General features: G+C 35.3%; 1 protein-coding gene across 2 annotated transcripts in view; it reads right to left on the reverse strand.

Annotated features, from left to right (window-relative positions):
* The window catches only part of crq (croquemort), a 104771-nt gene that overhangs the window by 16636 nt on the left and 70879 nt on the right, over positions 1-17256 (reverse strand). The window contains exons 1-4 of one of the 2 annotated variants that reach the window (XM_083122483.1): positions 11443-11691; positions 7404-7583; positions 5442-5602; positions 498-639 (exon numbers count right to left, since the gene is read on the reverse strand). In XM_083122483.1, the coding sequence (XP_082978609.1) occupies positions 498-639; positions 5442-5602; positions 7404-7523 (423 nt within the window). In that variant the 5' untranslated portion in view covers positions 7524-7583; positions 11443-11691. Of the gene's footprint in view, positions 1-497; positions 640-5441; positions 5603-7403; positions 7584-11442; positions 11692-17256 lie in introns of those variants that run through there. The other variant, XM_083122482.1, reaches the window with a different exon arrangement.

Genomic DNA, 17256 nt, shown 5'->3' on the forward strand with positions numbered 1-17256 from the left:
AGGTGGGACACTTTGCACCTACACTTTGTACAAACCTATCTCTGGAGCAGGCCAACGAAAACAAGTCTCTGTGCAAGTAGTAATGTGGCATGGGATTGTATGGAGGGGGAAATCAACTGACGTTACCAGCGTGTACTGGTTCTCTCTGCCACTATGCACAGCCTTGAATTTTCAAATTACCACTTTCAAGAAAGAAACTTACCCCCCCTCTCTCTCCCTCCCCCTCCCACTGAATGTTTCTTCTTACGTAAATGTTGAACCCAAACTATGTAATTAAGTAACTTATCGATTTGAATAAATGTATTGGTAGAATGAATTACGTTGTCGAATTTTGATTACTGAAAGTTGAGTTACTGTTACACCGAGCTTTAAGTACCTCTTATGGGCCCAGATTCTGGTAGGAGTTCAGCCCCGAAAGGTGGTTGTAACATGTCACCATACACATCAGGTTTACTTTTCAAAATAACCTAGCCTCAGTGATACATGGCAATACTTACCAATGCAATAACATTGAGGTTTGTGACCTTATCGCTCAGTGAACCTTTCGACATTTCTGGCATAAAATGCCATGTCCTGTTTGTTTGGAATGTTATCGTATCATTCGGGTGCCAATGCAACTTCATTCGTTCATGATGCTCTCTGAAATATGAGAAGAAAGATAGTTACATACACCCCTGCAATTGTTAACTTCTTTTCAGATTATCCATGTGAACACACTTATAGTAGAGTTATTTCAATTACACTAGGATTTGACTAGGGTTGAGATTATATCACTTTGAACCAATACCAATACTTGAAAATTGTAACAAGCCAAAGCAATTCACAATATTTACAAATTTTAATACATACAGTGGAACCCGGATTTTAACATTTTCCCTCATAACATAATCTGGATGCTCCCAACACAGCCACATTTTCCCGCATGTTAAGTACTTTTGGCTTGGTCCCCCGAAAAACTAAAATTGAGGATCCACTGTATAAGATTTACATTGAACCACACAAAATCAATCTATCAGAGTTTTGCTTTAACCACTCATAACGTAATATGAGAGAATTACTTTACAAAATCCATTTGTTCCCTACATGTTGATATTTTATTTGATTTATGAGCATGTGTGTAGACACATTTTGCATAATTTACACAATATTTAGAGTGCTGTACTCCTTACTTACAATCCTACCAACGACGCTTATGGTTTGAGTTCTGACCTACTGTCAGATTAAAATTATGGATATTTGAGTTTGGACTCCAATTAAAACATTCGCTGCCGGTGACGCATATGTGCGTCATGTGGGGTTGTAGCTGTGTGCATTTCACGCACATATGCATCATACGTAGGGGCATGCATATTTAGTTTTTGACGAAAAAACGAAATTTGAAAAAACACATTGTAGTGTTAATTTTTCATGTTTTTGAAAGGTGTGAGGTGCATTTTGTGACCATATTTTGTCACGAAATAATGCGAAATGAACTGCAAAAAGCGAAATTAACTCTTAAACATGAAATTTACCGTTTATATACCGACGTGACACCTTCAGAGGTCTGAATTATCCTGAGAGTTATGCAATTCCCGGAAAATTGATTAATTCTGCTGTTAATATTGGAGAAGCAAAAATGGACCCCTTTACACAGAAATAAACTTAATACTCTGTTAACTACATAAATGTGCTATTAGAAGTGAAATGTTAATTCTGTGGAATAAGTGTAGTTTTTAAATCAAATTTAGGATTATTTTCACAATTTTAAAACCAATATGTCTTTTTATATACCACTTTTCATCCATTTTTTCACCTCTATAACACCGATATTTTATTTTATTTACCGCTTTTGAACCCGAAATTGACTCAGTTTTTGTACCGAAAATTTGCCTTTTTATTTACCAAAAATATGTGCCTCTAATCATACGTATTACTTCCTTGAATGCTTGCCCATCAGCAGCACTGCACAGCAGGCTTGTAAGTCTTTCAAGGCACATTGCTGAAGGATTGTTTGAAATAAACATTAGCTTGGTTTCTCATTTGCGTGTTTCTCTTAGCATTGTAGCATCGAATGGCATTATAGTTCCTTTTCTCATGCATCAAGGCATCGTTTGACAGCAAAGAAATTAATAGTTTTTTTCCCCTTTGTAACATTGCTAGTCTGAAACATTACAATTTTTATTTCCTGTAACAATAGAGAAAAAAACACTGCATTTTGTTGTTTAGAACGTCCAGGAGAGTTGGGATTTTTCACTGAAGCTTGTTTTGCTCTTGACCACAAGCGAAGTAAATGTATGGGATCTTTCGAAATTTATCATTGGACTTTCACTAGCAAACCTATAAATGTAACGTTGTTTTACAACTGATTCTTTCAATGTAACAAAATATTGCCGGCCTCTGTGGTGTAGTGGTAAGCAAAGCATGCTACGATGCTAGAGGTCCTGGATTCGAAACCTGGCTTGGGCATGGGTGTTTGTGATGCTGTGCGAAAATAAAAACTATCTTGTCAATAAAACATGATGCATTTGCACGACATGTGGCACAGAGTAACAATAATTCATACTATAATGTATGCCCAAATGAGAAAGGAGACTATGGTTATATCTAAAGAATATTTGCATTACATAATATGTGAATTACAGTTAATGTGTAACATGATACCTACACATAATTGCCATTGATATTGATGCACTGATCCCAGTGCGTAGGAAAGTAGTGGATGGCTTCAGTGTAGAAACTCCTGGGTTGCTTACGGATTCAGTTTTCCACGGTGTTCTGCACTTCCTTGTCACAAGTGAACCATTGACCTTTCAGTGATTGTTTTAAGGGGCCGAAGACATGGGAGTCACATGGGGAAATCTTGGGGCTGTATGGAGGATGTGTGAGGACTTCCCACTAGCATTGTCCTACGCTGATCTGGAGGAATCCATAATGCACTGGTCCACGCAATACAACTCTCGCCAACTGAGGAAACAGCAGGCAAAGCCGTTCGCTACACCTGCAAACTGGGACAAACACCACACCATCTATTGGCAAACATACTTACCTTCTTCGATTAGATACAACGCCACTACAGCAAAGGTCTCCTTTTCATTTGGGCATACCTTATACAAGGTCCGTCTAAAAAGTAGTGGCAATGACTCTGTGGCGCAAATTAGAAAGAGTTTATTGAAAAAATATTATTGTCATCACATTTATTAGATATTAACCTTTAAAATGATACCAAATTTGTATCTATTTGTTTAAATTTTGATTGTTCTTTCATTTTTTTTCCAGATTGACAAATAGCAGGATGGCCGAACTTACATGAGAAAATCGTGAAAAACAAAGAGCCAATATTCGGTTTTGTTTTTATTGGGTAAAACAGCAACTGAAGCATATGAAATGTTGCAACAGGCATACCAACAAGCTTGCCTACCCTCAAGAACAGTTCACCGGTGGTTTTCTGCTTTTAAGAGTGGCACAACTGAAACAAATGACATGCCAAGATCAGGTCACCCAAAAACTGTTCATACAGAAGAATTAGTGCAAAAGGTGAAAGAAATGGTGCAAAATGACCGGAGAATTAGTGTAAGGATGATTGCTGAAGCTTTGGCAGTAAATAAAGACATAGTTCATCAGATTCTAACAGTGGACCTTAACAAAAGAATGAAGTGTTTTCGCATTGTGCAACGCCAGGTCTCACACTGCAATATCAGTCAACCAATTCTTGGGACAAAAAAGGGTAACAGTCATGCCACACTTTCTATATTCACCCGATTTAGCCCACTGTGATTTTTTCTTGTTTGGCAAGATAAAAAGGGAGTTGAAAGGCAAGAGATTTGAAAATTTGGAAGAAATTAAGGTGGCTACTACTGCCAAATTATCTTGCCACCCGTGAAGAATTCAGTTCTTGTTTTTCTGATATAGTGAAAAGATGGAAAGACTGTATAAAAGCTGATGGTGATTATTTTGAAGGGGACTCTTAGGGCTTTAAGATAAATGTAAATATGTTCATAAATATATATTTTTTTTTTTTTAGTTATTGATCCACTACTTTTGCCACTACTTTTTAGACAGACCTTGTATATGCCTGTGACATGCATGTGCATCATTGTAAAATTTACATGAAAATTGCAAATTTACAATGTATTTTATATAAATCAATCAATTTTATGCTATAAATAAGCAAAATTACATAACCTTAATTGGTCCTTGACAACAGTATGCCATTTTAAAGGCGGCAACGAATATGTTAAAAGTTGACCAGTAGACCTATATAAAAACGAGTTACATCAAAATTTAGCTTATTCAATTCTGCATTAATCTAGGCTATTCAGATATTTCTTTTTAGTATGGCTTCTATTTTTAATCATTGCGAGAACAAAAAAGTGTTCTTTTAGTTTTGCAAATGGTCACTCTCTTTGAAATTCTACAAATAAAAAACAGGTGATCCAATTGTGATGAAATTTTAATACGGTGCAGGCAGAAGTGTGTTAGACAACTCTTAATTTTCAAAATTTTAAAATTGTTCAAAAAGCCGTTAATTATCAATTTTGTGAAACGTTTTCTTAGTATTGGGTAGTCTTACAAATGCAATCTTGGTCATGATTTTAAGCTCCTTGCATCAGTTTTAAGAAAACCATCATTGTTGTCAATTCACATTGTGAAACAGATTTTTATTCAAAGGAGTAACGATGTATGTGGAATGTGGCAAGACCGCACACAGCGATGTCCATTGAACCATGCAAAATGTGGGCTGTCACAGCAAGTCAGTATGTGCCGCAAACACACATGTTTACTCCGTTGAATAAAAATCTGTATAAAATCGGTTTGTCAATGTGAAATGACAACAATGATGGTTTTTAAGAACAAATGCAAAGAGCTTCAAAACAAGAACCAGTCGTATTTGTAAGATTACACAATACTAAGAAAAAGTTATTTCACAAAATTGATAATTAATGGCTTTTTCACCAATTTTAAAATTCTGAAAATTAAGAGTTGTGTATAACACCTTTCTGCCTGCACCATATTAAAATTTCACCACGATCAGACTACCTGTTTTTAATTTATAGAATTTCAAAGAGCGATGGCTTGCAAATTGAAAAAAAAAGCACTTTTCTTGTTTCACGATTATTACTGGTCAACTTTAATTGGGAATCCAAACTCGAGTATCTATAATTATTAACCCGATATTAGGCATATGTTCTTTTGCCAATGTTGCCTCATTAATTACATCCGGTCGCCATTCACCCCCATCATCACAATTCGTCATGTGAAAACCAGAAAAACCTAACTCCAGAAACACAGTGTTCAGTCTTTTTAACGTATCTACTTGATAAATTAGAAAATGCCAAAATATACAAGCAAGTTGCTCACTATTTACAGAAATATGGGATAAGCAAAGTTACTGACAATTTAATCAGTATGTTATTGCTGACTGACTGATCGGCGCTAACCTTAAAAAACACTACATCCAGTACCTGAAAACATATGGTCCCATTTCAACAAAGTTGGGCTTTTCGCCTTTATTTAAAGTCTCTTCAGGATTGGTCCAATTGAACATATGGAACTCTATAAATAATGGAATTGGAGTCTCCTTCCACAGGCCGTAACTCCTTGATGAGTTTGTTAATGCAAGTTCCTGTAAAAAAAATTAATTTCTATTAATGATATTGGACATGCAGAATAAGAAGTAATGAACAGATTAGTTACAAGGAAAGATCTGTCTACATGTTGAATACATAAAATAGTGAGACAACCATTTTCTGACCACAACTCTAACCTAAAACCTTCAGAATATATATCGCAAACTGACTCAATAGTGGTGGCTGATGATATTGTTGCACAACCAAATATTTTAAAAGAAAAGTCTTTAATAATATAGTTATATATTTTTTCTAAATTATTTCCTCACATATGTATATGAACATATTTTGTACATTAGTAATGCAAGAATTTAATAATATAGTTACATATTTTTTCTAAATTGTTTCCTCACATATGTATAGGAACTTATTTTGTACATCAGTAATGCAAGAAATCTGATGCAATCACAATTTGCTTAAAAAATTAAACAGGTTTTCGCAGAATACCAATGACTGCATTGTGTGGTTGTTGCCTGACTTGAGCAATCAGCCACATCTTGAATTCTACAGAGCTTGGTATGGTGAGAAGGTTCAGCTTTTTTTCATATCCAAACACCACAGGCCGCTGGGTTTGCAAGCTATCAGCATCAACGCTGCAAAGCTTTATTCCAGGGAGCATTTCACCACAGGTGGCGTGGTCCGCTCTGAGGGTGGAGGTTTTTGACCTTCTTAGCGGACGGAAGGTGCACAGGGACATCAAGACAGGCATGGTCTGAGGGTAACTTTGTGGAGTTACCTCCATTTCACACAGTGTTGCCAACACATAGTCCAAATTACTTTCTCCACGTGTTTTGTGCTTGTTATGTTGCTTCAACCCAATGCCGTGTATGAAACTGTCTATAAACCATTTGTCATTTGAGCAATTTGCACTTCCGGTGGTTGGATTTTCTCAGTCAATCGAAACATTGAAGTCACTACACAACAGGGCATTTCCACACTTCATGGCTGCCAACACCGAATCCCTGCAAGCTTCAAGGATATGTAGGGGAGAGTTTTTGTGCGGGCCATAGTAGGAACCAAGAAGAAGTTTTTTACCTTTCTGAATATGAAGTTCCAGCCAAATTATTTCACAGGATCGACTCAGACCACCACGTAGTTTACAGTTCCATTTCATGTTTGCACAAAACATAACACCACCCCCATGTTGATTTAGACGGTCGTTTCTAAAAGTAACACTGTTAAGCCTTGTTTCCATGTTAATAAAACATTAAAATGCTGACCAAGACAAACTTTTATAGCTTAAAAAATATACATAAAAACGTAATGTTATGTTATGATGGACCCTGTCTGGGAGTGTATATATAAGATGATGATTTGTAACTTTCATCAATTTATTGTGAAGTTTCGTCTGAAGAAGAACCTGTTACAGGGTGGAAACGTTACGTTTTTATGTATATTTTTATACTATAAAAGTTTGCCTTGGTCAGCAATTTAATGTTTTATTTGTTTCTAAAATTGTTAAAGTGCTTGGCGAAAGGAAATTCAGTGTCACTCACAGTATCATTCAGCCAGGTCTTGTTAAAAACTAAACATAAACAATACTAAAAATAGTATAAAATTACTTTAAAAAACTACTTACGTAAGTGAGTATGCAATGGTTGAAGAACTACGTTTCAGGGTACAACTGCCCCCGTCATCAGGATCAAAAATCTTTCTAAGCATTAAAACATAATGCTGCGTTGCAAAGTGTAATATGAGGATTAGGTAGAGGGTTGGGTTAAAAACACTTGAAAACTGTCCTTGACATATTTCAAGAACACCCCATATTAAAAAACAACACTACAAATTTGTACTTACACTTCTCAGTAATATTTGAAACAAAGTGGGGAACATGTACCCCATTACTCCTCCAACAACTACAAGTACCGAGCCCACAGAAAATAGGCAAATCTTCTTCCTCTTCACTGACATAGTCATGATGGCTGCTATGGTGCAAGGACACTTGTTGTTTTCCAAGGAGTTATACTCCTCAACTATCTGCAAAAGAAATATATACATTTATAATTCATACTATGCATGACAAAACAAATATATTAACTCTCTATCTTGATTTTAAGTAGAAATCACTCTACTACGGCACTACTACAGCACTACGGAGTTTACCCACTGTACCCCTTCGAGAATTACGTCGAATTTTCATTTAATCGACAGACTTCAATGTTTGACGTAATGTAAAAGTGGTACCAGCTTTAGGAAAGCACAAATAACGGATATATTAGATGCCAAAGAATGGCCCACGTAAGTTAAAACCTGCAATTTCAGAGTATTTGCGCCCCTTTTTGTTAGTAAAAACTGTTTGCATGCACACTAAAATAGTGAAAAACATGTCGAAAATAACTAACAGTACCAAACCTAACAATCCTAACCTAACGACGTAAAAATATAGCTGCTGTTATGGAAAGTCATTTTGGATGCTATACTCACTTGCGCCAAGCCTTCATGCTGTTCTGCTACATGGTAAAGTAACACGCCAAGGTAACAGATGTACTTTTAGTTCACAAGAACACATTTCCAAAAGCTAAAATCAACTGAAAACATTCATGAACAACAAAATCTTCATTAACCATGCAAAATATTTCACATTCTCCAGGGGGTACAGAAGGTCAAGGGTACAGCAAAAATTTTAAAAAAAGAAGCAAATGTGATGTAAACTTACTCATACTGCTAACAATAATAATTACTAGATAGGAATCTAATAATACAAGGATTAAAAACTTCTCTTGTTTGAAATTTTCATATTTTGTGTCACTTTTAGATAATTGATAATATGAGTTTGAATGATGATGTTATTACAGGAAATTATGAACAACTCCGCTAAGACTGGGATTTGAACTCTGAAAATTCAGGAAAAAGATTAAGTCGACCACTCAATTTAAGTTAATATGTAATCACAAAATGGGAATGGATCACAAACTAAGTCAAGAACGAATGCCCATGTTTTACTCCTTAATCACGGAGGTTTACAAAGATATTTGAGAAATGAACCAACCTTGCATTGGTAACAGTTCTGAATGTTTAATGATAGGAGAAGACAAAGTATTGCAGGGTTATAGAAATGATTGTTACAGTAAAGTTGAACCTTGGTGAAAGTAATTACAACTGTTTGGAGTTTAGAAAAGTGCAATTTATTGGCAAAAAAAGACATAAAAACAACCTTACACTAGCATTCACATTTCCCACCAACAAGACATTTTTCGTTCATAGAAAAAAGAATAGTGGAAATGATTGCAAAAGCTTTTTGAGAGTCATTAGCACCATTTGTAGTTTCGAAAAGTCATATTTATCAGCGAAAATAAGATGTAAAAGGTACCTTATGCAAATATCCTGGTTTCCAACTGACTGTCAGTATTCCACAGACTACTCCCGACACAAGGCTCAAAGGGGTTTGTGCTTGAGACCAGCACCAACTGAATGAGATGTTAAAAGCATTTAAGGAAATTACTGTAATGCTAAGAGCCCTAAACCTGGCCCACCTAACCTAACCTCAAAACCATTTAGGTATGTTATTTGTATACTCAGAGCTCTAAACCTAACTCTCCTAACCTAACTACACCACATACATTGAGAACTAGATGGCAGCAGCAGTCTGTAACCACAACAGTAAATGAATGTCTGGTTGCACAAGAAGAATCCTATAGGAATATTCACTATGGAAGTGAAAAAACATTCTCAAGAAAATACGGTAAAATTTTAGTATGCTCGAAACTTATGGACGTGTTTTTTCCCATCCCTTAATTTATTTTGCCGGTAAATCATGTATTTTTGAAGATTAATGTCTCTCCAATGCACGAAAGCTGTTGCCTCTATGTCCTTCCACTACGTGAATCAAATGTTGCGTGCGTTCGATGATGTAACGCCCGGAGAGTGTTTCCAACCACACCGTTGTTTTCAAAGAACATGACAATTTTATCTATGTTTGCCTAACCTAACCGTGCCGTGCTTGGTTCGTGGGGCTATCCGTGCATGGTTCGTGGGGTTTTCGAACCTGGAAAAAAATACAAAATAAGTAACACGAAAGTAGGTATTTTTCGATGACGAACATTGCAACACTGCATAACCACTGATCATCGACAATGCTAGTCAACATTTCTCCACCATATTGCTTGCAACGCAAGCAAAAACGAAAAAACAAGAATTACTCGATATCTTGATTGAGATTATTTGCGTCAAAAAACAAAATGCCAATTTCAAGAATCCTTAGGAATGCAGAATACGTAAGTACCAATGTGAAAAAGAAGAAAATAAAGGAATTTCAGACGTTTAGGGGGACACTAAAATTTTAATGAAAATACACATCAAGTGATCAAAGTATGTGTTAACAGACATCAATATAAATCAAACCATGAAAAATGCATGTGTACCACAATGAATTCGGAATTAAATAATTGGAAGTTGGACCCTAAAATCTATGCAAGTTGACAAGCTCAAGTTCTGATTGTGTAACCTCCTATTTGCTTACATGAGTAGGTTAGGTCAGGTTTGGTGCTCTTAGCATTACAGTCAATACACTACGTTGATATTATTTATACCTTTTTAGTAGTATTTACAGATGAAAAAAAATGCGGAGGACTTGAAGGTGACTGGAGTGTTCTCAGATTTATTTACTAGAGAATGTAGTAACCAAATAAGTTTTCCGGATGAAGTATCAAAGGTTCAGATGTCCCGGTCACGGTTTGAAATTTGGATATTACGTGTGTAAGGTGTAATATATTGCTTTTCATAATGGCGATATTTCTCCGGAAAGAAGTGAGGAAGCCATGTCTTGTGGAATGTAGGCACTGAGTTGTGCTGTCTACAGTGTTGCCACACAGTGTATTTGTCACTTGAAGAGGACGAACCGGTTGAGAATGGCAGGACAGCAGAGTGTGAAGATTGTAAATGTTGTGCAACTGTACGATCCATTAAAAGAACGCGATGAGCAGAACGACAGTGACAGCTACAACCAGGAAGGAGAGGAACATGTTGAGTGTGGATTTTAAGTGTGGCAACACTGTATCCACCGTTGGATTGTAAACACTACAGATTTTGAAGGTAAGCTTAGTGTTATTTGAAGTATGTTTGCCAAACCTAACCTAACATTACGTGAAATTTTCAAGTTACAGACGTGACCGGAAAATTGTAATATCAGATTCGTGTTCAGGAGGCCTCATATAGAAAGTATACAAAATTTCAAACAAATCGGGGAACACTCCCATCATCTTCAATTAAGCCAAAATTGCTCAGGACAGCAGCAATATATTTTTCAGCCCTTCAAAAAGCACAGCATTCACTTCCAGTATTCTAAATGTCTTCCTGTTGAACTTTTAAAAATTGTTACACACAATAAGCAATCAGATCATTGTCATTCATAACCTTGCACTTTCGAGAAGACTTATCCAGATCTAATTTCAGGAATGGATTCTTATTAAGGGGTTTTTATCCCACATAATCTGATGAGGCAAATAGCCATAGTGCTGATACAGTCATTACATTTTATTAATTCATAAGATTGCACATCTTGGAGTGCCTATAAGTGTTTGAAATTAATTGAAAACTAGCAGTTTTTATTCTAGGAGTGCTAAAATAAACACTCGCAATACAATACTACTTTTTTTTTATACCACTAAATAAATAGAAGTTCCCCCTCCAAACCCCATAGTGATATGTGCTCTATCGCCAGATAATATGAGCACATATGTGTGGAAATGTAAGTAAACAAAATTTCAAATATAGCACGTCTTTAATTCTTACCATCGAGTACAGTACCTATATACATTTTTATGTACATTAAAATAACGGTAAATGTCTGTTATAAAATAACATTTAAAAATCTTTAACTTTGCAAGTGCATACTCACCCCATGCCTTTTTTGAAGTTCCAATTTTAATTTGTTTATAGAGATAAGAAAATGTTATCTCCAAGAACAACTTTTAGTTCTTCTGCATAATGAATGCATTTTTGTTATTTCATTAGTTCTACAACAAACAAAGAACAAGATAGGAAAATTTATATTACAAAATTTGGAAGGCAGCAAATAATTACTACGAAAATTTGCTTCTTCACTGCTGTTCAGTTTTGCATAGGCGTTTCCAATGACACACCGCCATCACTTTCACTTATCAAAACATTGCAGAAGCAGAGCAGACGAAGTAATTAGTCGCAGTCGGGCAACCGTTCTCATTTGTTTTTCACCTTACCTGCGCAACATCAACGAAACACATTTTTTATTTACGGAAAATACATCTCCATATCATATTATAATGAAATAAGTAGGCCTAACACAAAGTTTGTACACTATAAAGTGTACACAAATAAAGTCTGTGCACTAGCAAGAATTCGAGGGTTAATCACGAGAATTTAATAGGCCTATCATTAATCAAGGGCGCCCCCAGGATTTTTTTTCTCAGGGGAGCAGAATCACAGAAACTTTTATAATAATAATAATAAATATAATTATTACACAAATCATAACATTCAAATTAAATTGAAAATACTTTGGTGTTTTATACAAGTTCAGAATAGAGTCCACTATTTAGATAGAAACTGGATTCGCCTTGCTTCCTTTCAATCAACATTTATCACTTTGTTGATGAACTGTTCTTTCTTTTTTTTGTGCTTCACGATGCACAAAGTCAGAGACCACTGAATCTACCGTCCTTCATGGTACCTCTGGCTCTGGTCAATTTATTATTATTTTTATTATAATTATAATAACAACAATAATTCAAAATGACGGTTGAATTATCAAGGTCAGATCCCGACTTTGTGAAACGATTTCCCGACTTTTCGTAATGCCAAACAGCCTAGAAATTTCAAAAGATCCTATTTAAAAATTATAATTATTGATATATTTTCTGCCCTACAAGTGTCTGAAATTTATTTAAATTTAGCAGTTTTTATTCTAGAGGTGCAAAATCAATCACTTCAAGGAGAAATAGTGTGTACAATTCGAGATTTTCAACGCAGCGGGAAATTTCGAAAATTTTTCGACCTGGTTGGTAAATGGAGATTTTTTTCCAGCTCCGAACAGCGGGATTATTAATATTTCCTTCCCCATCCCGTCCCGATCAAAAGTTTTCCGTCCTGCACATCCCTAATTCAGGCCCGTAGCCAGGAATTCTTAGTTTCTTAGTAGGGGGGCAAAGTCAATCCCAGGGGGAGGGGGCAAATTTTTAATAGATTGTGTCGCATTGACAGATATAGCAAAAGCTATAAGTAACAGGAAAGGGACGATATCTTGAAACTCCAACGAACAAAAAAAGTTCAAGAAACATCGACAAATAAAAGTATTTCGATAATAACCTTTCCGGGCTGCCAAAGAATACAAAGATAAAGTCTAGTCGGGACTGTATCTACTTGATATTTACAGGTCGATAATGTTAATAGACGATTAATATGTACCAACAGCTTTGAGCCTCTCTGCAGAGCTGATTAAGGGAGTCCTTTATAAATCGTGCTTCATAATGTTTCCCTGTAGTTTCCAGTATGCAAGATTTTTACGCACATTAACCAAAATAATAAATGTGAAACACTGTCACATTTTCATCATGTTTGATAATAATTTGACAGTAGAATTGGCCCGAGATAAAGTCGTTTTTCTTCGATTATCTGTTATTTTTAATTATGATTAATGGCTTTTTTATTCATTTTGAGGGGTGACGCTATTGTTAATTAATCTAGCGCCACGTGGCGACACGTGTCGGGGGTGGAGGAGGAGATGAGTCATCGATGACTCATGCACACGTGTGAGTTTGAAATTAATGGTTTTCCATTAGTGCACAAAAGATACTATTATGTATTCCGTTTTTGACCTAAGCTAACCTTTTGTTGTATATTATATATGCGTTTCTGCCGGATATGAGTCACAGATGATTTATACAGACGTTGGAGTTTGGAATTAATGGTTTTTCCATTAAGGTACAAAAGACACTATTGTGGAGTTCGTTTTCGGACTATTCTAACACTATTGTTGTATATTATATATGCGTTTCTGCCGGATATGAGTCAGGGGTGCTTTATGCACACGTGGGAACTTGGAATTAATGGTTTTTCCATTAATGTACAAAACACATTTTCGGCCTATTCTAAGGCGTCACGTCCGGCCATTTTGGCGTCGGTGGTGAGTCATATTTGGTATAATTAAGGATCCAGATTTACCCGAATTCAACCGGTGTCGACGCGTTCGATCGGAGGTAGAAGATATTATAACACATGTTCGCTTTAAAGGCGAAGAAATTGAACGATGTATCCTATATGCAAACGAAGTATGCGAGCGGAATCCATGTTAATAATATTAACCTGTTACGGAAGAACCTGTTATGTGGTTGCATTCATCGGCACCCCCAAACCGCGCGCGTTCATGGATACGCGTGGGGAAGAAAGGGTCGCCATTGTTACGGTCCCCTTCGATTGGTCTTCTTCCGAAGTTGAATGGAAGGCAAGTGTCGCCAAATTTTTACACACGAGTATTGATTTCCTTTGAGGTTCCAATTTTATTTGGTGGAAGTAATCTACGCGGTATTTCTGCCGCCTTTCGTAACATTGCAAAGACTATTTGACCAAAACCGTAAGGAATTTGGCTGAACTAAGAACATTCAGTTCCAGTATCTACAAGTTAAAGTGGATGCCAGCCACTATTTGCCCTTATTTCGGGGTTGCGAACCACGGACCATTTGATTATTGCCTTATATTCATCAGGATTCACGTAAAATTGACCAGATGTTTTTACTGTTAGGGACAATATTTCGCATTTTTTGTGTATTTTTACTCAGAAAACGCTATTTGAACGATTCAAGCAAGAGTTCGCATGGCAATTTAGACACACAAACTGTGTTTCTTCAACTTTAGCTGAAATTTAGGTTTATTTTTTACTCTATTATCACAATTTCTTCTATTCAGGCAACATTTTTTATTAAATTTTGGACTCACAGAGACATTTTTCAACTTTTAACTTGATATTTTAAAAGTTTATTTCCATTTTTTACTCTAATATCACAATTTCTTCTATTCAGGCAACATTTTTTATTAAATTTTGGACTCACAAAGACATTTTTCAACTTTTAACTTGTTATTTTAAAAGTTTATTTCCATTTTTACTCTAATATCACAATTTCATCTATTCTGGCAGGAGTGTTTATTCCAGTTTAGACTTGCAAAGATAATTTTTTCAACTTCTTTTATTAATTTTTCTATTTATTGCCTTTTGTATCTTATATTTATTAATTCTTAACTTTGAGTTTTGTTCTTTATTTAAAAAATTTCTCTAATCACTAAGGAAGAAGTACTTTTAAGTAAAACTGTACCCACAAACTTTATTATTACTATTATTATTAGTATTATTATTATTGTTGTTGTTTTTGTTTTGATGTAGTTGTTGAATCTTGTTGTTGTTGTTAGGGTTTATTGACTTCCACTACGCTATTTTTGGTTTGCTTCGTAGGAAAGTTTGCTTATTTTAGAGTTTCCTAGGTATTTTCTTACTGTTAGGGTAGGTAAAGTTTCCTAAATATATGAGTAGGGTTCCATATATTCTTGTTCTTGCATGTTTTTCATATGATGTGATCACCACAACTCTCCAAGGGCTTTTACTGCATGTTTCCATTTTTATTGAGGCTTAGTGATTCCTAGAGCCACTTTATGCATGAGCTGAAAATTTCGATCTCAGATAGCCGTCAACCTTATGTCAGAGTATTTTCGAGTATATTTTAGTCTTATTAAGGCCCACTAGAATATCACGGCTTGCTTTTTTTTTAAGTATGTTGCGCAGTTATTGTATTTTTGCTTTTGCTTTCTAGATAAACTGTATGAAATGTTTAATATTTGTACTTTTTGCACTTATAAGAGGCCAAACTTTTACTGTAACTAAAATTATTATGTCTCTGGGCACTGAAACCCCTTTACCAAGAGTACTATAACTGCATGTTTATTAATATTGTTTCTTTCATCCCTCAAATATAACAATTTAACAATATAATGACTAATCACAGGACAAGTCGATGTTAGCAGATGACTACGTGGCTCTTAAGTCCACCTGCCAAACTTTTCTTACCATGCTATTTACCCTTATAGTCTTTTATTCGGGGTACGTTTCAAGTACTATTGAATTTTTGAGTGTTTGATTAACACCAGGGGTTATTTGTATCTGTTATGCTTTATTATTTGAGGCTTCTTTTTTTATTCTACAATCACTATATGTCCCTGAGAACTAAATTTCCGCTGACTGAAGCGTAAAGCTTACGCTCTGCAGCATGTTGAATGGTTAAGCACTGGTCAATATGAATTTTACAGAGGCTAGTAGGAGGCATAGGAACACACGCCAGAGCCTTATTAGCATGCAAGAAGCATTTTCAGGGAGTACTACGAGGAAACGAAGTTGATTTTTTTGAGTGCTTTACCAGTTACACAGCCAATATTTGCTATTTCAAGTAACTACATGTACCAAAACATTTTACAGCCCAACACTAACTAGACTTCAATTTATATTTTATTTGGTGCTAAATGTAGCAAGAACACTGATTGTACATATTTTTGAGAATCCAACTATATCAAGATTTTTTCTATGTAAGTATATTTTTATTGATTACTAACTTTAACAGACCAATCAGGAAGACAACAAAATTCACTAAACTTAGTACTATAGTGTAGGTGATTGCATGAAAAGTAGAAATTATAACATCCACAAGATTTCGTTTTTTTTGCTTTTGTGACTAATCGTGACGCTGAGGATGAATGGATGGCCAAAAATCTTAAGGACTGGATGTATTTTACCACTACAGACGCCTATGTAGAAACACTAGAGTACTGTTAGCTTTCAAAATTGAGGATATACTGTACTGTTTCTTAAATATTTTGTACTTGGCACGTTACAGTTATATCCATTTCAGGACAAATATTGCTAAAACTCTCAAATTTACTGGTACAAGTTGATATTTCTGCTATCAGAGGAATTAACAACCCTATTTTACAAACAAATGGTATTGTTTACACTTTATTTACTTCAATCTGAGACTAATATTTTACAGTAATTGAATCATTCAGCCCTAGTCAATACTTTACTGCATCAGAAAGTTTGTTATTAATCTAATAAGTATGCTATTTTGGGATATTCTAATGCAAACGTTGTTTAATTCACTGGTTATAATGCAAACTTTTGCACAAATTCGATATATTCACTACCTTCAAACCAAACAATTGTACTTATTTAGCGCATTTCATTTATATTTCTTGTAATTAACTTATGTTTCTTATAATTAACAAACTAAATTAATTACTTTGGCATGTTAAAAACCTTATTTTTTACTATTTCCTATTCTATCAGGTTCTATATTGCTGTTTTTATCAATTATGTAAGACCACACTCTGGTAAATGCCTATATATTCTCTTTTATACACACACACACACACACACACACACACACACACACACACACACACATTTACACACTTATACGAACATACATCTGACGTTTTTCAATATTTTGCTATGAAGTTTGCATCCACGCTATTCAAACAAGGGCAGGCAATGTAGTATTTATGAGTATTAGTAATCCCAAAGTGGTGTTTTTTGTGTCCAAGTTCAGATGAGAGTCTGCTATGTGCCTTTTGCAGGGGATTGCATGTGAAGTGTATGCATATTGAGCATTATTGAGTGTGTAGGCTTCCAAGTTTTGCT

This window comes from Lepisma saccharinum, chromosome 5 (genome assembly GCF_977018435.1).
Source record: "Lepisma saccharinum chromosome 5, izLepSacc3.1, whole genome shotgun sequence".
Taxonomy (NCBI): Eukaryota; Metazoa; Arthropoda; class Insecta; order Zygentoma; family Lepismatidae; genus Lepisma; species Lepisma saccharinum.